The 21,985-nt window shown below is 45.5% G+C and overlaps 1 protein-coding gene across 3 annotated transcripts in view; it reads right to left on the bottom strand.

The window, feature by feature from the left end:
- Nucleotides 1–21,985, bottom strand: part of abca2 (ATP-binding cassette, sub-family A (ABC1), member 2) — a 577,021-nt gene that overhangs the window by 264,163 nt on the left and 290,873 nt on the right. For all 3 annotated transcript variants that reach the window (XM_038782183.1, XM_038782184.1, XM_038782185.1), the window contains one exon: nucleotides 17,438–17,620. In XM_038782183.1, the coding sequence (XP_038638111.1) occupies nucleotides 17,438–17,620 (183 nt within the window). The remainder of the gene's footprint in view (nucleotides 1–17,437; nucleotides 17,621–21,985) is intronic.

Below are 21,985 nucleotides of genomic sequence, written 5' to 3'. Positions count from 1 at the left end.
CGTTCAGGCCCCTTATTCAACGCACGGCACGTTAAATAGCCATGTGTTTCTCGGCGCTCTGTGCGCTGGGAAACACGCGGCTGAACACGCTCGCTCGGGCACTTTGTTCCCTTTTGGGAGAATCGTGGATCATTCAATTGCACAGCCACTCCCCAGGAATCCATCACCAGGCAGTCTTCTCTTCCATCTCATTGTGACAGCTGACAGCAGTATAGAGGCAGGTAAAACTAACGGGAAAAGAAAAATCATTTGCGCTATCAGCAAATTAACAATGGCATTTCCTACATTAGATAGTGACTACACTTTATAAAGTACTTCATTAACTGGAAACTGCTTTGAGACACCCTAAGGTCATGCAAGATGCTTCAAAATGCAAGACTTTTTTTTCCCCAAGTCTTTCTAGATTAGTACAACACTGCAAAAACCCCTTTAAGGACGAGTAGTTCAATATAAATTTACGCAATGTAACTGAATGGCCATCAGGAGGTAGTCACTGATAATATTGTCTGAAATAGGAAGTAATTTTGTTAGCTACCCGATAATGCCCAATGGCATTGGAATAGCGAGCAAGGAAGATGGATGAAGGGTTGAATACAGCCTCCTGCTCACATTTGATCAGCTTTCTGCCCCCGCTTTCTCGTCACATAACCTGTGCGATGTTGTGTAACAGCTGTTATAAGATAAAGGGAGCTCGGAAATATTATGCTAAGGAAAAGATCTATATAGGTTACTTCGGAGTGGGAGGCTTTCAATTCAATCATTAAAATAGATGACCTCAAAAAACATAAAGCTGACTTATGTGGAACGACTCGCTGATTACATTATGTTCTTTTTCTTCAGCCTAATCTTCATGAGATAAACGCTCTAAACGAGCTCTGCAAAACGCAATATCTGGGCTGCTCAAAGGTCAGAAATTTTGACAGAACGTTTTTTTTTAATAACACGACCATTCTCCTTCATTGTCTGTGGGCGGAAAATTATATATGAATATAAATTATCCGACATTTGACTATCCCGCAGGGAATGAAGTTGCATAATTTCAGATGCCCTTGACCGGCGCTTGAACAAGAACAAATTGCGCAACCACTCCCCAGGAATCCATCACCAGGCAGTCTTCTCCTCTATCTCATACTGACAGCTGACAGCGGTATAGAGGCAGGTAAAACTAACGGGAAAAGAAAAAGCATCTCTCCAGCATCGATCACAAGAAGTAGAGATGTGTATACATTTGCCATGCTCCTCTCGCGCTTGTTGAGCTGAAATTTTCTGCGACATATTTATTCTGTTGTTGGTGGAATATTGTGCATTTTGTTTAGCCGTAGATTGGCTGGAGGAATACCAGTGGTTTTCAGTCTCCATAGAACCATAGAATTCCTCCAGTGCAGAAGGAGATCATTTGGGCCCATCATGTCAGCACCGACCCTTTAGAAAGAGCACCCCACCAGGCCCACTCCCCCACACTACAGCCGAAACCCCACCTAACCCGCACGTCTTTGGACTGTGAAAGAAAACTGGAGCACCCGGAGGAAACCCACACAGACACGGCGAGAATGTGCAAACTCCACACAGTCACCCAAAGCCGGAATTGAACCCGGGTCCCTGGCGCGGTGAGGCAGCAGTGTCACCCCTCAGGAGTAATGTTATGAAGTAACGGTGATTCTACCCAGCACAATTCATTTGCACACAGTTTAAAACTCTAAAATATAAATCTTATGGACGAAATCTATGCCCGTTCATACGCATCATCTACATTTTGCAGCATATTATCAGTTCCAAAACAGTCACCGCCGTCACATGGCCATGCCTGCATTGTTGCAGGGTCAAAATAATGGAACTCTCTACCTAACTGCAACATGGTAACACCTTCATTACTGGAGCAGCCGCTGTTCAAGAAGAAGGTCCACAAACACCTTTACAAGGAAAACCAGGAACGTACAACGTATGCTGACTCTGCCAGTGATGCCCGTTTACTGAGAATCAATATTGGGGAAAAGCAGATCGCCAAACTTTCATTGATGGCGTCTCCCTCCTCGAAAACTGAGATGGTTCTTGGGAATGCTGTCATTTCCAAATTCCCCCTGAGTCAAACACCCCAAGACCCTCATTTTTTTTTCTGTTAATTTGTGGGACGTGGGCGTCATGGAGGCCAGCATTCATTGCCCATTCCTAATTTCCCTAGAGAAGGGTGGTGGTGAGCCGCCTTCTTGTTCCGTGTGGTGCAGATACACTCACAGTACTGTCCAGGAAGGGAGTGTCAGGATTAGGACAAATGTCGCCATCAATTCACCTTCACAAGATCAGTAATCCTGCAGCTTCCCACCTGACAGAATTGTGAAAACACCATCACCACATGCACTGCAGTGGTTCAGTTTATCAGGGTAGCTGAGTAACTGAGTCTTTGCCAGTCTCGCCCACATCTCAAGAATAAATGGGTACAAAAATTGAATCGACCGACTAAAATGTGTTGTAAAGTAAATAAAATGTGTGTAATCTATCCCAGTACCTCATAACACTGAATTCCCTCAGTCTTTCCTTCCTGAACTAAATTTAATAGTAATCAAGACTCAAGCTTGGGTTTATCCCAAACACTGCACATGAATTTGGCTCTTGTTTCCTTAATGACATCTTGCAGCTTTTTCCCCATTATGACTAAAGAGAAGCCAAGTGATAAGAATCTGTAATTTCTCAGACCACCACACAGCAGAGAAGCCACCACACAGTGGACACAGACACAGAAGAGGATAGAGGGATGACTGAAAGATAAGGGGCTTTGGGAGAGCCTTTTAAAAGTGGGCTGAGTCGCTCGGTGATGCTGTTTACGGAGAGCGTTCCAGAGCGACGGCTGAAAGCTGGCGAGGTTTGTGTTCAGGCCTCAGATTCCAGGTTGCTTAAACAGGGAGGGTCTTTGCTCTCCTTCAAGGATTACAAGATCGAGCCAAGGTCTCTATTTTTATATTTGAGGCATCAGAAATGTTCGATCAGATAGTACAATTTTCCATCACCAAGAAGCAGTATTGCATCTTAAAGTCAATTTTTGGACCGTTCAGTGTAAATATTTTGTTCCAGTTCAGAATACCTGACTAAACAACAGTGACAATCAAGCTCTTTCCTTCCATTCAGGTGAATCACCGCACTGTAATTCGGAACATCTTCCAATGCGTTAACAAGAGCACTGAGAGAGTAACTTTCAGTTCCAGTGAGAGCAGAAACTGGGATTAGTTCATGGGCAGCCCCGTCACGCATCCTGAAAGGAAAATCGCGCCCGGTACCTAACTGTCAACTGGTCCACCGCTAGCAGTTTCCACACCCACCGAAAGAGTGGTCTAGAGTGCGGCCATGTGATAAGAATCTATAATTTTTCAGATGAGCTACTTGCTCGTGTCTGAGTCTAATTCCATCTGTTCTTGACTTCCACACTGTACAGCAGTGGGAGGGTAATGATGTGGTGTTAATTGCCACTGGACGAGTAATCCAGAGGCCCAGGCTATTGTTGGGGGGGGGGGGGGGGTCATGGGTTCAAATCCCACCATGGCAGCTGGTGGAATTTAAAAAGAGCAGGATCCAAGGGCCAAATGGTCTACTCTTGCTCCTAGTTTCTACGAATCAGCAGGCAGTAACGAGCCAGCAGGAGCGTGCTCCAAATCCCTCCTGCCCCCTAGCGCAAGGGTGCCGACGTGCAGTGTCCCGCTCGCCACCTTGCCCGAGATTAACCGATCCAGCGTGTCGTGGGACTGGAGTGAAGTCCCACACCAGGACGGTGATTTTACAGAGCTGCCAAGGAAGACTGCGCTCCACACAAAGAAAGTACGGCCACTGCTAGAAACCTGAAGTTCCAGCTCAAAATGCTGGAAATACTCAGGCAGAATCAAGAGACTCAGTTAATGTTTCAGATCAATGGCCTTTCTGATTGGCCTTTCTCTCATCTGACCTTTCTTTCATCAGAACCTCATTGACCTGAAACAGTTTCCACGGATGCTGCCTGGTACCTGTCAGCCAGTTGAAGGTGGCATTTCATTTGCGTATACCACTCCATTGTTGCCCAAAGCACATAGCAGCCCCAAGCGTGGCCCAGTTCAAAGCCATTGGCTTTTCCTGCTTGAAAAGCTCCACTGTGCATCAACGGAAGGAACAAAAAGAGGTACAAAAGTATCTAGAACTGTGGGAAGTTTGTGTTGAAATCTATCATTTTCCAGAATAAAGCATTTAGCTATTATCAGGACACAATTATTCTAATTACCATGGTAACTGGCCCGTGATGGTGCTGCCTTTGCAGTCGAGATGCATATTAAAATCAGCAGACAACTTATTAGTAGCCTGCAGTTATCAGCAGTACTCCGGGGATTGCACGTCCTTGTTAGCGAGTAGCGAAATAGAGAGAATGCCAAAAGGCCGACTCACTGGCAAAGAAGGATATGCATGGCTGGGAAATTGCCGCTAAATTCGCGGCATTTCTCACGATATAGGGCTGCTGCTTGATTTGGAAAGTGTGATGAGGTGGAACACGCATCTAGGGAGAGCTGAGAGAGCAAATCAATTAACCCATTTCCAGCGTGGAAATGGCTCAGGCAGCAAGCAGTTTCAAAATATATCCACGTTATTTATGAAGTATTAGAACTAATCACTGCTGTTTCTGGGCTTCAGGGTGTTGTTGTATGCCTGCAAATACCTTGACATGATAGGAGGTGGTGGTGGGGTGGGGCAAGTCATAGATTTCAAGTAAGGTACCATTTTAGTGTTTGTCACTCCTATAATCAACTCCCATGTTGTTAGGAGATATCTGTAACTTTTTAATTAACTTACAGGATCGGGCATTGCCGGCTATGCCAGTATTTATTGCCCATCCCTAATTGCCCTTGAGAAGGTGCTGGTGAGCTGCCTTCTTGAACCGCTGCAGTCCCCGTGGTTCAGGTACACCCACAGTGCTGTCAGGGAGCGACTTCCAGTACTTTGACCCTGCCTCAGTAAAGGAGCAGCAATATCTTTCCAAGTCAGGATGCTGAGTGACTTGGAGGGGAGGGGAACCTTAAAGTGGTGGCATTCCCATTCCTCTGCTACTCTTCTCCTTCTAGCTGTTAATGGTCGTGGGTTTGGAAGGTGTTTCCCAAGAAGATTTGGTAACTTCTTCCAGTGCGCCTTGTGGATGGTGCACACAGCTGCCAATGTCCGTCAGTGGTGGAGGGAGAGAATTTTTTTGGAAGGGGTGCCAATCAAGTGGGCTGCTTTATCTTGATATTAGACATTGTCCAATATCGAATTTTAAGATTGCGATCTGGACTTGTGTATCCTCAAGTGTATAACCTCAATCCTTCAGCAGGTGGACTGGTCCTTACGAGGGGTCCAAGGTCTGAGCCGAATCATTAAGCTGCTTATTTTACAGAAACTAATTGAAGTACAATGGCGTATATAATCCAATCCCTTTCACTTCGCTAGTCCACAGCGAGGGGCAAGGGAGATCTCAGCTGCTGAGGTTTGTGAATCAAGCCCCGAGGAGCTGTGCAGGTTTCTGCCGGGCACCGGCTTAAGTGGGCCCAGGCCAGCTACAGCGACGGACACAGAGCAACCCCCCAAATCAAGTCATGAGCTGCCGACGAGAGGACCCAGGACAGAAACTGGTGCGTAAATTCTGTTTTTTTTTTCAAAACAGGCATCGCTGGTTTGATGTAATAGCTGAAGCTGGTCATATGCTGGTAGATGCAACTGCTATCGCTCTCAAAAATGGTCATCACAAAGTCTCTTCTGGAACTAAGAACAGACTCCTGCCAGACAAAGCCACCGATATTGGACTTGGGCTCACGTGAATTCACGACAATAACCTCTTCGATTTTGTGGGCGTGAATAAGAAACTTTTATTTTTGAAACTCAGACTCTGAAATATACTGAATGGCAGCGTACTCTTCTCGTTGATTGGAGTATTTGCTCCTGCACTGGACTGGCTCATTCTGTCCTGCACTGGCCTGTGCTGCTGTGATGTCTCAGGCTAATTTCCCCTCCTCATTGCTCATCAGCAAATTGCGTTTCTGCTCGTCTCAAAACCCACATGTCATAATAGTGACCATCTCTACCGTCAATCTGACAAGATGCAAGCTTGGATTTCAATTCATTGTTCATGGTGGCATGTTTTTACAATTTAAAAAGGAGTTCCCAATTTGTGTATTTTTGTAGCTTCCGCCTTTGTGCTCTGTGGGGCGAGGGTAGGTGTGGTTGGCAAGGGTGGGAGGGGGGAGGCAGAATGAAGGTGAGTGCGGGGCCTCATGAACTTAAATCCGCCTCTGCCTGCCATGAGCGAGTTTGAAGGAGAGCAGCTGCTTTGGGAGTCTGGCATCAGGTGTGTGGTGATATGCATCACTGTAAATACACAAGGGGGGTTAATGTAAATACACGTAGACTAGCTAGACACTAGAAAGAGCACCAGAGACATGACACACAGACATTCGACCAATAGGTCAGTAAGATAGGACACGACCAATGGGCATTCACGATACACACAGAGGTGACACTACCACAGGGGGGCATTACACCAACCCATATATAAAGGACACAACACGCATGATCTTCCTCTTTCCAGTGGAGATTCTCAATGAGTACACAGGGTTGATTTGAAACACATCACACCCACCACCTAGATTGTAGCAGACTGGTTCGTCAGTCTGAGTAGCTGTAGCAGGATTAACAGGAGAGTCGAATCCAAGTAGGAGAATTGTTAACAGTTCAATAAATGTGTTAAAGCTATCTCCAAGTCTGAACCTTCCTTTGTCAGAGTGAACATCAAGGAAGCAGCTTATGCTACATCAAGAGCATAACAAAACAAGGTGCATGGACATGTCCTACCCACTGGAACTGGTTTTGAGTGGTTAGCACCGCAATGCTGGGCATGTTGGCTTGGGTGAGAATGCTGCTGTGGACCATCTTTCTAGCCACCAGATCTGGAGGATTTTGTGAAGGCACCACTGGTGGTACCTCTCCAGAGCTATGAATACCTTCAGTGGGTTGAGCGCAAGGGTCTCGGTTGCTGGGTAAACCATGTTCTTGGTCTTGGGTTTGTTATCTTGGTGCTCAAACAGTTTTCCTCAAATGGCTCAAGGCTGAGCTGATACAGGGAGTCCGTTGGTGTAGTCGACAATCAGGATATTGAACCAGTTGAGGAGGCAGGTCAAGCTGGAAAGAATGTCGGTGTTGACGCCTCCGTGTGAGAACGGCAGGTTTAAGCTGGTGGTGCTGGGGATAGACGGGATTTATCGGAAGTGGAGGGAGGTGGGGCTGGAGCGGGTTAGGGATATGTTCTCGAAGAGGAAGTTTGAGTTGGGGGAGAGGTTTGAGCTGCTGAGGGGCAGTGAGTTTAGGTAAACGTAGGTGCGGGACTTTACATCAGCTTTTGGGTATAGAAGGATTTGGCACAAGGAAGTGCTGAAGGTTTTGGCACAGGTTGGTGTCATGACTGATACAGACTTGGAGGGCTGAAGGGCCTGTTCCTGTGCTGTATTGTTCTTTCTTATTTGCACATGCTGTTGGAGCAACTGCTGCTTCCTGACAACTTGGGGAGGGCAGGATTGGGGATATATACAGGTAGTTGAGGGAGCAGGAGTTGGGGAGGGATCTGTACAAATTTCTCCGGCTAGAGAAGATTAAGTTTGAGCTGAGGGGGGTCAAAGGAGAGTTTTTGAGGTGCGGTGAAGGGTGTTCATGGCTTTATTTGAGGAGTTTTCATAGAATTTACAGTGCAGAAGGAGGCCATTCGGCCCATCGAGTCTGCACCGGTCCTTGGAAAGAGCACCCCACTTGAGCCCACGCCTCCACCCTCTCCCTGTAACCCCACCCAACCTTTTTTGGACACTGAGGGCAATTTATCATGGCCAATCCACCTAACCAGCACATCTTTGGACTGTGGGAGGAAACCCACAGACACGGGGAGGACGTGCAGACTCAGTACAGACAATGACCCAAGCCGGGAATTGAACCTTGGACCCGTAAGCTGTGAAGCAACTGTGCTAACCACTGTGCTACCGTTCTGCCCCCAGTTGTTTGTCCCAGCGGGGGGGGGGGGGGGGGGGGGGGGGGGGGGGGGGGGGGGGGAATTGTACAAACCGTGGATTATGTTTTGGTGGACAGTGTATTTTGTTGATTTTAAATGTGTTTGGAATAAAATATATTTTTAAAGGCTGAGTTGGTGCATTGGAGGCTGTGATCATGACTATATTGAAGGGAGGAAACAAGTCCAGTTGTAGAGCAGAAGAGTCTCCCTGCTATCTGCTGCAGGGAAGGTAATTGCGAGGATTCTCCACAGCCACTTCCTCCCAGTGGCCAGGGAATTCCTTCCAGAGTCACGCTGAAGTTTTCGCACATCGAGAGGCACCACGGACATGATCTCCACTGCACAGCAAATCCAAGAAAAATATAAGAACAGCACTAGCCACTGTACATGGCCTTTCTCGACCTCGCAAATACTCAACCACAAAGGCTTATGGAGTATCCTAAAATTTGCCAGCCCTCACCACAGATCTTATCTCAGTGAAGACTGAGGTCAAATAAGACTGTGACATTGCACCAAGCCTCTTCTCCAACGTCCTCCTTGCAATCTTGCACCTTATCTCCAGCAAATCACCCGACATGGAGATAACAGAATAACAGATTACCGACCTGGCGTGATACTGTTCAACCTACATTACCTTCAATCCAAAAACCAAAATCACTCCAACGTCTATCACTGAGCTTCTGTATACAGATGTCACGGGCCTCACGGTAGCATGGTGGTTAGCATCAATGCTTCACAGCTCCAGGGTCCCAGGTTCGATTCCCGGCTGGGTCACTGTTTGTGTGGAGTCTGCACGTCCTCCCCGTGTGTGCGTGGGTTTCCTCCGGGTGCTCCGGTTTCCTCCCACAGTCCAAAGATGTGCGGGTTAGGTGGATTGGCCATGCTAAATTGCCCGTAGTGTAAGGTTAATGGGGGGATTGTTGGGTTACGGGTATACGGGTTACGTGGGTTTAAGTAGGGTGATCATTGCTCGGCACAACATCGAGGGCCGAAGGGCCTGTTCTGTGCTGTACTGTTCTATGTTCTATGACACTTGTGCACCCGCTCATTCAGAAACTGAGCTCCAGGTTATTGCCGACTCCTTCTCTGAAGCATGTGGGAAAATGGGAACAATCCCACTCTTCCAACCATTGCCTACTGCACCTCCCCACTACCAACACCCACACCCCCTCAAAATGATTAAGACAGCACAGTGATTAGCACCGTTGCTTCACAGCACCAGGGACCTGGGTTCGATTCCTGGCTTGGGTCACTGGCTGTGCGGAGTCTGCACATTCTCCCAGCGTCTGTGTGCGTTTCCTCCGGGTGCTCCGGTTTCCTCCCACGAGTCCCAAAAGATGTGCTGTTAGGGACATTCTGAATTCTCCCTCTTTGTACCCGAATAGACGCCGGAATGTGGCGACTATGGGATTTTCACGGTAACGTCATTGCAGTGTTAATGGTCAGCCTTCTTGTCTCACTAATAAAGATTACTGTTATTATCAATAGCAAGATCTGGGCTCCATATAAAGTAACACCCAGTATATCAATGAAAGCTTCTCCTGAAACCAGATGAAGTTATTTAACACGGTAAGAGTGCTTCATAATCTCTTGCTTCAGATATGCCCTCAGGGGGATTCGTTATGGCAAGACCTGAACCAGTAAACCAAACTCAGGAAGATAATCCTCTTGTCTCAGATCCCAAACTGCTGTTATAATACAGATTGCGGGGAGGTAATGGTGTAGTGGTAATGTCACTGGACTACTAATCCAGAGAACCAGGCTAATGCTCTGGGGACAGGGAAGTCAAATCCCACCGGAGCAGCTGTTGGGGGAATTTAAGTTCAGTTTGCAACATCTGGATTTGAAAGTTAAGTCTCCGTAATGGTGAACATTACAACAACCATTGATTGCTGTGAAAACCCATCTGGTTCACGAATATCCTTTAGGGAAGGAAATCTGCCATCCTTACCGAGCACAGCAATCTGGTGCACTCTTAATTGCCCCTCTGGAATGACCTAGCAAGCAACTCACTTCAAGGGCAGTCAGGGACGGCCACCAAATGCTGGCTTGGCCAGCAACGCTCATACCCCATGAAAGAACAAAGGTCATCTGTGATGCACGATCAATAACTCCCGAAGCGAGATTGTAGGACAATTGAAGGCTTTATTGAAACCCCCAGCAGCGCAGGTACAGAATGCAGCAGCTAGGGAAACACATACTCTTATACTCCGCCTTACTGGGTGGAACCAGCAGGCAGGCTTCACCAATGATATTACAGTATCAGGTACCTCCAACACCAATGATCTTACAGCATTAGGTACCTCCAACTTAGGTACCGTAATACCCCTAATACCGACTACCACAATCTGTTTCAGCCGTTCCTAAGGGAGTCCTGCTTCTAACGGAAGTGATTCCAGTCTCTGAGTACTTGAGGGGGGAATGCTCACACGAGCACATCATCAAGATGTAGCATCAGATAGGGACAATGCTGAGGAGACAGGGATGGAGGGAAATGATGATTGGTTTGAAGGGAAGAGGAAAAGGGAAACAAAAGGCAAAGTGCGAAGACATGATGACAATGATGTAGCAGTGGAAGATAATAAATGAGTGTCATAGGGAAAGGGGAAAGAAGGGGAAAAAGCATGCGAGTGGCAATGAAGGAAGAAAGGAGAGTGCAAAATGCAACAAAGGAAGGAAGCAAAGGAAAAATTTGTGAAAGAAGGATGAGAGCATAATCTGGGGATAACATTTTGGGAGTGAGGCGGAAAGAGAATGCCAGCACCAACTGAGAGGGCAAGTGATAGCATGGAGTAGAAGGAGAGGAAGGAAAGAAACCTGTCAGCCTGAACTGGAGGTGCTGGAGTGGAATTTGCCAGAGAATAAGGATAACAGCTTTAATGGGGCATTTTTACAGAGGAGAAACTTGAACTGGGATTGAGGGGAAGACAAGTGCAAGGTTCAAACCAGTGAAAGGGTGGGCAGATGGATGGGCTACTGTCACCATGAAAGGGTGAGAATTGGGTACTGTGTTTGTGAAAGGGTGGGGATAGGATACTGCTGTAAATGGGTGTGATACTGGTGCTGTCAAAGGGTGGGGATGGGAAACTGTCGTTGAGAAAGGGTTGGGATTGGGTAGTGTCACCGTGAAAAGATGGGGAAATGAATGGGGTACGGTCATTGTGAAAGCGTTGGAATTGGGTACTGTTGGTATGATACAGTGGAGAGATGGATTGGGTGCTATCAGTGTGAAAAGGTGGGGAGATGGATAGGGACTGTCACTGTGAAAGTGTGGGGATTGGGTACTGTCATTGTGGTCGTAGTGAGCCACCATCTTGAATTACTGCTGTTGATATCAGGCAGGTAGACCCAAAGTGCGGTTAAGGAGGGAGTTTCTCGGATTTTGACCCAGTGACAATGAAGGAGCGCTGATATAATTCCAAGTCAGGATGTTGAGTGGCTTGGAGGGGAATTGTCATGCGGTGGCATCACCGCGTGTCTCTGGTGCCCTTGTTCTTATAGTTAGTAGAAATTTGGAAAACTCTCATTTGCAAACAGAAATTAAGGCTCATTTCAAAACGGAGTTTGAGAGTGGAGTGCAGTGTCTGAAAATCTGGTACCTGTTCTCTCCCATCAGCGGATATTCCTCCTTCTTTTCCTCATCACATTCATCTGTCAGATGACTCCATACATCTGCCCTAGCCATAATGGACCTCAACTTGAAGAGGATAGCTTTAAGTAGCGCAAGTTAATAAGGATATCGAACCTCCGTTGATGCAAATGAAGAACAAGAGAAGCACTGACTGCACACAGAAACCATCATAAAGAGCAGGCAGTGCAAAATTAGCATGCCGTCTGCATTCAACTCAATGGCCAAAGGTTAATTGTGTATTGAGATTCTCCACATCCATTGTGTGTCTGTGTGTGTGTGTGTGTGTGTTGGGGGGGGGGGAGAATAACCAATAGCCAAGGTGTCAGAATTGCCACCTCTAACTATATAACAGTTAGGTTGCTGTCCCAACCAAGAGCAGTCATAATGCTGGTGCTAGATTGGAAAATTGAGGCTGACTGCTAATGTGAGTAGAGCATGCCATGGCTTAAAAGGGGAGCAGGCTCTGTTGTAAGATGTTGGGTGGTGTCTGGTAGGTCTAATTCATAGTGCACGTAGCCTGAGGTAGTTCAACTGTAAACGTAAATGTCGCCACAGTCCCAGAGGACTACAGCTTGCTCTCCCCTTTGGCAGCTGACAGGTGGTAATTTAACCCGAGGGTCGCCACACCTCAGACGAGGGTCAAGGTTTAGAATGCGGGCCCTTCATGAATAACCTCAGCTGGTACGGCAATTGAACCCACATCACGAACCAGCTGTTCAGTCAACTGAGCTAACTGTAAGTATTTATTAATTACTCGAAACTAGATACATAGGGTACAGTAAATGTCTAAGCCAGGGTCTGTTTCCATGCATTCTTCTACTCACAGCTCTGTCCAACACTACACTGGCCTCTAGGTGTCTTCTCTTACATCACTGCATGGGCGGTTCTCTAGTAAGTGGCATGTTAACACTTTATGTGCCAGATCCTCACACAACAGACTCGTACACCAAGGCTGCAATTTTCTAGCCCTACCGAGAAGGGTCCAGCGGCAGGGGCTGTGTGGTGGGACAGTCAAAGTCCATTCACTCTCGGCAGGACTACATGATCTCAGCGGTGAGTGGGGCCAGAAAATTCTGCCTCGAGGATGCAAAGACATGACTTTTGGGATGGGTTAAAACGGGCTTGCTTTATATTCCAGATGATTTATAAATTGCGATTTACGGTGTCTATGCCACTTCGGCAAAAATATTTAGTAATGAATCATGCCGGGAGAGTGTGAGATTGAGGCAGAAGCAACCACGAAGATTCACACACCTCTACCCATGGACGAAAAAGAAGTCTTGGACAACCTTATGGAAGTTGAAGCCACAATTCAGAACATCAAAAGCAATTCATCCCATTTCAAAAGAAACAGAAGAGCAGAATAATACAGTGATTCTAATATCTCCCTTCTCTCTAGGCCCCTGACCCCAATCAACACAATGTTACCGACATTCATTACTCTGCAATGAATTATTGATTTTGCATGATTGTTTTAATATGCCTGATCCACAAAACAAGGAGGCAGTGACAGGCAATCTCTCTCCCTCTAGGCATCACTTGCGACTCAGTCTCTGGTGTCCTGGCCAACATTTATTCCTCAACCAACATCACGAAAAATGAATTACCTGGTCACTAGGGCATTGCTGTTTGTGGGCTCTGCTTGGTGCAAACAAGCTGCCACACTTTCCTACATCTCAATTGCTTCTGCATGTTGGCAAGTATTTAATTGGCTGTAAAGCACTTTCGAGATATTTAAAGGTTTTGGGAGGTGCTTTTTCTGGCCCCAATGAATCATCAACACGGCAACAGAAAATCAATAAATTATAAGTAGAATTGTGAATGCTGAACTCTCAGGAAGGGCCGGCTCGATGTCCATGACCCCTCGACATCATGATGTTCCAATTAAGTTGAATTGGGATCACAAGAAGTAATTTTTCAGAATACCAGCAATTACCAACTCAAGACAAAGCAATTAACAGGTTAGTGTTTCTCACACCGTAAATCTGACATAATGATGATTCTCCACTCCCACCTCCTCCAGATATTGACTCCTGCATTGTTAAACTGATTCTCATTCACTGAGCACATTAAGGTTCAGACAACGGTCTGACACAGGCACCAAGGGGTGGGGAGAGTTCCTCGTTTGAGGTATAGTGATTTGTGAGCTATCAAATTACAACTTGTAGTTAGGCTCGATGGGCTGAATGGCCTACTCCTGCTCCAATTTTCCATGTTTATAGAGTTTGTGGGAAAAGAGTTCCAAACCTCTCCCACCCTTTGAGTGAAGAAGTGCTTCCCAACATCTCTGCTCAATGGTCTGGCCCTAATTTTTAGACTATGCCCCCCAAGTTTATAATCTCCAACCAGTGGAAATAGCTTATCTTTATCAATCTTGAATACTTCGATCAGACCACCCCTTAACCTTCTAAATTCTAATGAAAACAGGTCTATTTTGAGTAATCTCTCCTCGTAACTCAACCCCTGTAGTCCAGGTATCAGTTTTGTAAACCTATGTTGCACCTCCCCCCAAGGCCAAAATATCCTTCCTAAGGTGTGGTGTCCCGGACCGCTCACAGTACCAAGTGGGGTCAAACCAGGGTTTTGTGCAACCTCAGCATAACCCCTGTGTCTTTATACTCCAGTCCTCTAGTTATGGTAAAGGCAAGCACTCCATTAGCCTTTTTGCACTAGTTTGAGGCATTTTATGGATCTTTGCACCTGAACCCCCAAGTCTCTTTAGATATCCACTGTACCGAACCTCTTTCCATTCAGAAAGTACTCTGCTCTGTCCTTTTTTGGTCCAAAATGGTAACCTCACACTTGCTTACATTCAATTCCATCTGCCACAATTTTGCCCATTCACCTAGTCTGTCAATATTCACTTGCAATTTATGCTATCATCTAGGTTTCCTATAATGCGGACTAACTAAGCTTGCCCATCAGCAGATTTGGATATATGACTTTCTATTCCATCATCCAAGTCATTAATGAATGATGTGAAAAATTGAGGCCCCAACACAGATCCCTGCCTTCTCTTCTTGCAGAGGAAGAGAGCACAAAATCTCAGGGAGAGGAGGTGACCAATGAGAGGCATGGCCCTCCAGTAACAGGTAACTTGACCGCTGTCAGCAGTACTTGCTCACCTGCTCCACCGGATAGGAGGTCTTGTCCCAGAAATCTGCCCGCATCAGCAGTGACCTGGGTAGGAGCCCAAGTTTCCTGACGCACGTTGTGTGCAGCCAGAGATGGTGGTGTAGTGGTAATGTCACTGAACTAGTACTCCAAAGGATGAGGCTGATGCTCTGGGGTTAAGGGTTCAAAAGCCACCGCAGCAATAATAAAATTTGGAACTGAAACTAGCATCAGTGATGATGACCACAAAACTATTGTTGAGTGTTGAAAAAACCCATCTGGTTCGCTAATTTTCTTTAGAGAAAGGGGCAGCACGGTTGCAATGTGGTTGACTCTTAACTGCCTCTGAAATGGCACTCAGTTCAAAGAAAAGGGGATTCTCCGCACCCCAATGGCAAAATCGAGGCAGGCGCCGGGGCGGAGAAGGGGCTGGTTTCTCCGTACCACGACGGCAAAATCGCGGCTGGCGCCGGGGTGGAGAATCCAGTTTCCCGCATGGAATTAGGACCGCCGCTGGTTCTCCGATTCTCCGGGCCCCGAAAAGCGGTGTATTAGGAGAGTTTGCCACGCCGCATATCACCTACCTGCGGCCATTGCTGGAGGCCCGCCCGGCCATTCTCCATCCCCAACCGGCCGAAGTCCTGATGGCGTGGATCTAACGTGGTCCTGACGGTCGGGATACTAGCATGGTCGGGGGCGGGGCGATCGGAGGTGCCTTATACGGTAGTGCGCTAATTTTGGGCGTACGGCCCGGGTCGGGCACGCGGCCAATCGAGGGCACAATTTGGAGGGTCCAGGTCCGCGGTCTGAGTCCGCCATGGAGCATGGTGCGGCCGCTGGAGGCCTTTCTGGCGTGAAAGGCCACGTTTTTACGACGGCCAGAAAATCCAGCCCAAGTTTTTTTTTTAAATTTGTTTACGGGACGTGTGCGTCGCAGGCTGTGCCAGCATTTATTGCTCATCCCTAATTGCCCTTGAGGGGGCAGTTAAGATTCAACCACATTGCTGTGGGCCTAGAGTCGAACGTAGGCCAAACCGGGTAAGGACAGCAGAATTCCTTCCAGAAAGGACCAGGTGGGTTTTCACGACAGTCAACACTGGTTTCATGGTCATCATTAGACTTTTAATTCCAGGTTTTTTTTTAATGGATTCAAATTTCACCATCTGCAGTGGCAGGATTTGAACCTGGATCTGCAGATCATTTCTCTGGGTCTCTGGTTTACCAGTCCAGTGACAATACCACTACGTCATCGTCTTCCCAAACGAGCTCGTGAAGACGAGCAGCAAATGCTAACCTTGCCAGCGATGCCCACATCCCATGAAATAATAAAAACATTTAAAAACGTGTTGAGAGTTGATTCTCTGCCTGCAGATTCTCAGTTCGGGGTCTCACCACCTTCCACCTGGATCTATGTGTCCATTCCCTTTGTACTGTGGAAAGACATCTAGCTGAGGAAAAAGGAATAGGTGCTAGTGTTACTTCTCATCTACCTCCGCTGGAGAGATGGAAGGTGGAACTGAAAATGTTGTTCCCATGCTGTGGAAACAGGGAAGTGCCCAGTGAAGGCGAGTGCAGTGCTCGACAGGTGAAGTCCTTTCCAAGAAGTTGGCATTAACCTGTCAAGCGACTAACGCACTCTCTGAGAATGAGCGCTATAGACAGCAGCCAAGGGTGGAGCAGTCCACTTTCACTGATCAAAGGCTTCCCAGCCTGTCAGTTTCACTGAAGATCGCCATGTTACCCACTCGCCTCATTGATGGTGACAAGTTGTTGACAGGTTCAGGAAACAGATCCACTGGCTGTTAAAGCCAGAATTTAGAGTTAAAATAAGTCTTATATCTATTATTGTATCTAAATGCTTTACCCGACAGCAGAACACCTGATTCACCTTCAATGTATTCCAGCTGAGATGTTGTCATCCTGGCTCAAAGTCACGTTTTGAGGATTCCACTCCTTGCATGCACCCAAACTCACTCATCAAAAGTCCACTCATTTTCTTCATGTTACGTAAATACAAGTGATCAAGTTTGGAGGAGGAAATTACCGAAAGAGTACCAAATTCATACCCTGCACTCTGAGATAATGGAGGGGTGGGTCAGAAAGTGGGTCAAATCAAGATTAGGAGATTTGAGACCAATTAATAACCTGGTGCTCTGATGGCTAAGTAAACCACAATAAACCTCTTTGTGTGATTGATTCACTGGAATAAGTCTGTAGTCATCAGGAAACCACTTGACTTACAGAACGCGGTTGATGTATGGCTGTGTAATTAGAGCAATGATTTGTTGCATTAAATGATTTATTTTGCTCCAATCTCAGCTTTTTACTGCCTTCCAAGTCTTTCTATATAAATTAGAGATCTACTGAAGTTAAGTATAGAACTTTACACAAGTTATAACTTAACAAGTCACTTACTCCATTCCATCGATAACAATGTTAGTTTCCAAACACAATTGGGTTCCACAGACTCCGGTAATCATTATAGACTATCATGCATACCTTTGTCATTTTCAGAATATAAATCATTATATTTTCAGAAACAACTCCCAATGATAGTCTCAGATAGGATCTGCTGTGGTACTCAATTTGTAACTTAACTCCTGGAAGATGAATACTGCTTTTTAACACATGGAAGCCGAATGATCATTCTTCCATTACTTTACCTCCATCTCTCCAACAAGTGCTTCTGGGTCGTAGCTGTCTGTGGAGTTGCTGGATCCCGTCAGGCCAAGAGCCTGGGCCAACAATTGGACAAGCGTCTCTCTGCGTGTCACTTTTTCGGGGTCACTCAGTGCCTTGTGAATCAGTCCTCCTTCCAGCTTTCTCCAGCCTCCCAGAAGATGCTCCTGAAATGCACACCATTGTGTCAATAAAAATTGAAGTCTCTTTTCCTCACCTATGTAACACCCAAACTTTGAAAACAAGAGGGGGGGGGGGGGGGGGGGCAGGAGGAGGGGAGGAGGAGAGAGACAAGTTGACATAAACAGCAGGAAATGAAAAATTATTCTATTTTCAGACCAGATGTACGGTATTATATGGGGGATTGGAGTAGATTTGTAATCCAGCACTAGAATGATGGGCCAAATGGTCACCTTCTTTGCTGCCCAGTGCTACCCAAGAGCAGGAATGCGTTAAATACAAGGCCACACTCTCTGCTCTACCTCTATAATGAGCTTTCACCATTCCCTTGCCACTGACTTTAGATCCTTCAGGCTTGCTAAAGCAGCGTGAATTTCTTTTGTTTCCGCACCAACCATTCGTGCGTCCTTTCTGAGTAAGATCACAACTGAGCATTCATTTATGCTGAATTACTACAAGCACAATTCTGACCATTCTACATTCTTGGATTTAGATTTGATTTATTGTCACGTGTACAGTGCAAAGTATTGTTCTGTGTACAGTCCAGACAGATCATTCCATATATGAAATAAAACTTAGGACATACGATAGATACGCAATGTAAATATATAAACACAGGCATACGAAGTGTAGTACTACTCAGTAGAGAAGATGTATGAAGAGATCAGTTCAGTCCATAAGAGGGTCATTCAGGAGTCTGGTAACAGCAGGGAAGAGCTATTTTTGAACTTGTTAGTCCGTGTTCTCAACTTTTGTATCTCCTACCCGATGGAAGAGGTTGGAAGAGAGAGAATAATCTGGGTTGGAGGGGTCTTTGATTGTGCTGCCCGTTTTCACAAGGCGGAGGGAGGTGTAGATGGATGGGAGGCGGTTTTGCGTGCTGGACTGGGATGTGTTAACGACTGCAGTTTCTTGCGGTCTTGGGCCAAGCAGTGTTAGACGTTTAGTTGCTGTTGTATAAAGAGTGAAAACTTATGCTCCTTTTCACCAACACCTTAATTTCACTTCAACAGACTCTGCGAAAAACTCTAACATCACATCACCTTACACAAAGGCCACCTGAAGCCCCTTTACACATTAGTGTCAATTATTGGATACTTAACATAAAGGAGACAACTAATTGCAATATCTCTTAACACATTACTTAAGTCTCTCCTTAGTTGGAAAAAAAAATTAGGTGAAAGCAAAATTTCAAGAAACTCAAAAACACACGCAATTTCCCCCCTTCTTTTTTCATTTTTTTTTGGAAGGGAAAAAGTCACAGAAACAGGCGCCCTTCTTTAACAATATCCAAAAGGTTCTATGAACTAGTCCCTCTTTTTCTAAAACAGTCTGAGAATTGATAGCTACTGTCAACTCATTTAATTTTTGCTATTGCCCCTCTGTCCAACATCTGCTTCCAACTTGCGATGTCTATCCTTAACATTTTTTCATTGACACTTTTTGTAGAGTTCACATTTCCCCACAGGGATTTATTGTTAATGTGACAGTCAATAGGAATATTACCCAAAACCCCTAATCCCAAAAGTTCTGTCAATATCTGAGATATATAAAAGGCCATATCCACCGCCTCTTCAAGGCTTAACGTCTCGGCAGCCAAAGTGCTTTTGACCACTCTCTTTATTTTCTTTGTTTCCCACACAAGAGGGCAACATTTACCATTGTTCCCCATAAGGAAAATTAGAAAACCTTCTGAGCTTGAAACCCCATCACATAAATTTGCATAGGACGCATTACTATAAACTATGAGTTTCAAGTGCCTACGGTCACCTAAAACCGGGAACCTCAAAACACGCTCCTGCATTTTGAATTTGGCCAACGCTTTATTTGCTCTTATTATGTCTTCCACTTTGGGATCATTCATTTTTGTACTCAACTCTAAGACATCAAAACTCACATCCGGTCTAGTCTGTCTACCTAACCAATTCAGTTGCCCAATTAAACTTCGCAGTTGCTCTTTTTCCATCTTTGAAACCATTGCGTCATTTTGTGAAGCCTGGCCACGACTAATTGCTATTGGACTGATGCTTACCAAATAAGATTGCTGATGTAAAGTTGCTCCTAACTTAGTCTTTCCGATTTCCAGTCTGTCCAATTTCCAGTCCAATATATTTAAATGCATCGGAAGCCTGACTTCCAACCCTGAATTCTTTCCTCAAACCAGAGATTACAATAGCTTCAAAATCACTAGTCCCACCCCACAAAAATCATTGACCTGCATCAGAAAGATGCCAGAAAGATTTCCTTTATAGTGCCAGTAAAACATTGCCAGATCTGCTTTCAACTGGCAACAGCCTAACTTTAACAAAACTGACCTTACCGCAAAATAGCAGACTCGAGACGCATCATTTATTCCATATACATATTTTGTTCAACTTCCAGAGTACCCCTTCTGTGTTAGCTGTCTTTTTAGGAGGATGGAGAAAATGTCTCTCTGGAACTAATGCCCCTGCAAGAAGGCAGCTTTTATATCTATAGATTTTCATTCCCATGCCTTTGTGGCTAATAGAGCCAAGAAGATCTTTAAAATAACCTTTCCTGCCGTAGGTGAATCTACCCGTCCTGATCTTCTAAGTTTTCTTCAAATCCCCTTGCCACAAGCTTGGCCTTTAACTTATAAGTTCCATCTGGAAGAACCTTTTCTGTACAAATCCATCTGTGGGATAGAGCTCTTTGTCCCCTATCCGGTACTTCCATGTATACCCCAAATTCAATCCAACTATGCAGTTCTTGCTGTTGGGCATCTTTGCTAACTATTTCATCTAATTTATTGGAAGCACCCAAAATCTCACATGCATTTGGGTTTCTACTCTTATTAGTGTTCGTAGTCTTACTCATGTTCCGAGACTTTGATAAACTACGTCCCCTCTCCCGCCTGGTTCCTCGTTCTGTACTGCTACTGCTTGATCTTTCCCTTCTGCTGTGGGATGTCCTTTCAATAGTTCTCGACCTTTTCCTGCAGACTTGTTCACTATCCGATGTACTGTCTGAACTGGCACTGCGTTTCTGTGCCCTCCATTTTTGAACTTCGTATTCCCAATCCATTGTCTTGACTTCCTCCCCTAAATGTTGTACATTCAACCAATGTTTATACTTTCCAGTGGCCTTCCCTGCTCTACTAATAACAGTTGCATCCTTCCATTGACTAGACCCTTCAGGCAAGTATGTCACTTTTGTACCAACTTTTGGCAGTTATCCTTTCAGAAAAATGGCCTGTTCTAATTCATCAGAAGTGTGTTTCTCTTCAGAAGCCGTGTCTATATCAGTTAACTGGTCCTCATCGTTCTGTAACATGTGCGTACCAGATAACCCTGGTTCCTCGTCATGTCTGTCTGCTCTGTCTAAATTTGAAAATTTGTAATCTGTACCCATTATCCTTGAAGAATGTACCCTAACAGTTTGATTGCCATGTTGTAAAATAATTGTTTTGCCATCTATGCCTATGATCTTCCCTGGGCCTTTCCATTCATTTAAATTGTCTCTCTTATAGTATACTATGTCTCCTTGCTGAAAAACGGTATTTGATGGCCGTACATTATGCCTTAAAGCACTGCGAATTCTTTCAGAGACTTCTGCTTCCAAAAAGGCTTTTCTACTGCTATGTAATGCATTTAAATGCTCAGCAAAGGCAGAGCTAATTGTAGTCCCTTCCTAAGCTGGAGGCTGGTCATCCAAAATGGATGGAATTTTAGGATTTCTACCAAACACTAATTGATAAGGATTATAGCCCCCAACCATCTGCAATGAATTCTTTGCATGTACCGCCATGCTAAAGCTGAATTTAGCCTGCAATTCGGTCTATCTGCCAACATCTTCCAGAGCATGTCATCAATTACAGCATGGTTTCTTTCACAGACACCATTACTAAATGGGCTTTCCTCAGTCGCATTCATAACTGTGATATTCATGTTTTCTCACATATCGCTAAATTCATCATTAGCAAATTCTCCCCCATTGTCCATAATCCCTTTTGTTGTTATTCCAACCAAAAGGATAACCTCACATTTGTCAACATTGTATTCCATCTGCCAGACCCTAGCCCATTCACTTAACCTATCCAAATCACTCTGCAGACTTCCAGTATCCTCTGCACTTTTTGCTTTACCACTCATCTTAGTGTGGTCTGCAAACTTGGACACATTGTACTTGGTCCCAACTCCAAATCATCTATGTACATTGTGAACAATTGTGTGCCCAACACTGATCCCAGAGGGACACCACTAGCTACTGATTGCCAACCAGCGAAACACCCATTATTCCCCACTCTTTGCTTTCTATTAATTAACCAATCCTCTATCCATGCGACTACTTTACCCTTAATACCATGCATCTTTATCTTCTGCAGAAACCTT

Source organism: Scyliorhinus canicula, chromosome 21 (genome assembly GCF_902713615.1).
Source record: "Scyliorhinus canicula chromosome 21, sScyCan1.1, whole genome shotgun sequence".
NCBI classification, from domain to species: domain Eukaryota; kingdom Metazoa; phylum Chordata; class Chondrichthyes; order Carcharhiniformes; family Scyliorhinidae; genus Scyliorhinus; species Scyliorhinus canicula.
The sequence above is the reverse complement of the archived record's forward strand: the minus strand, read 5'-3'. Positions and strand labels throughout refer to the sequence as shown.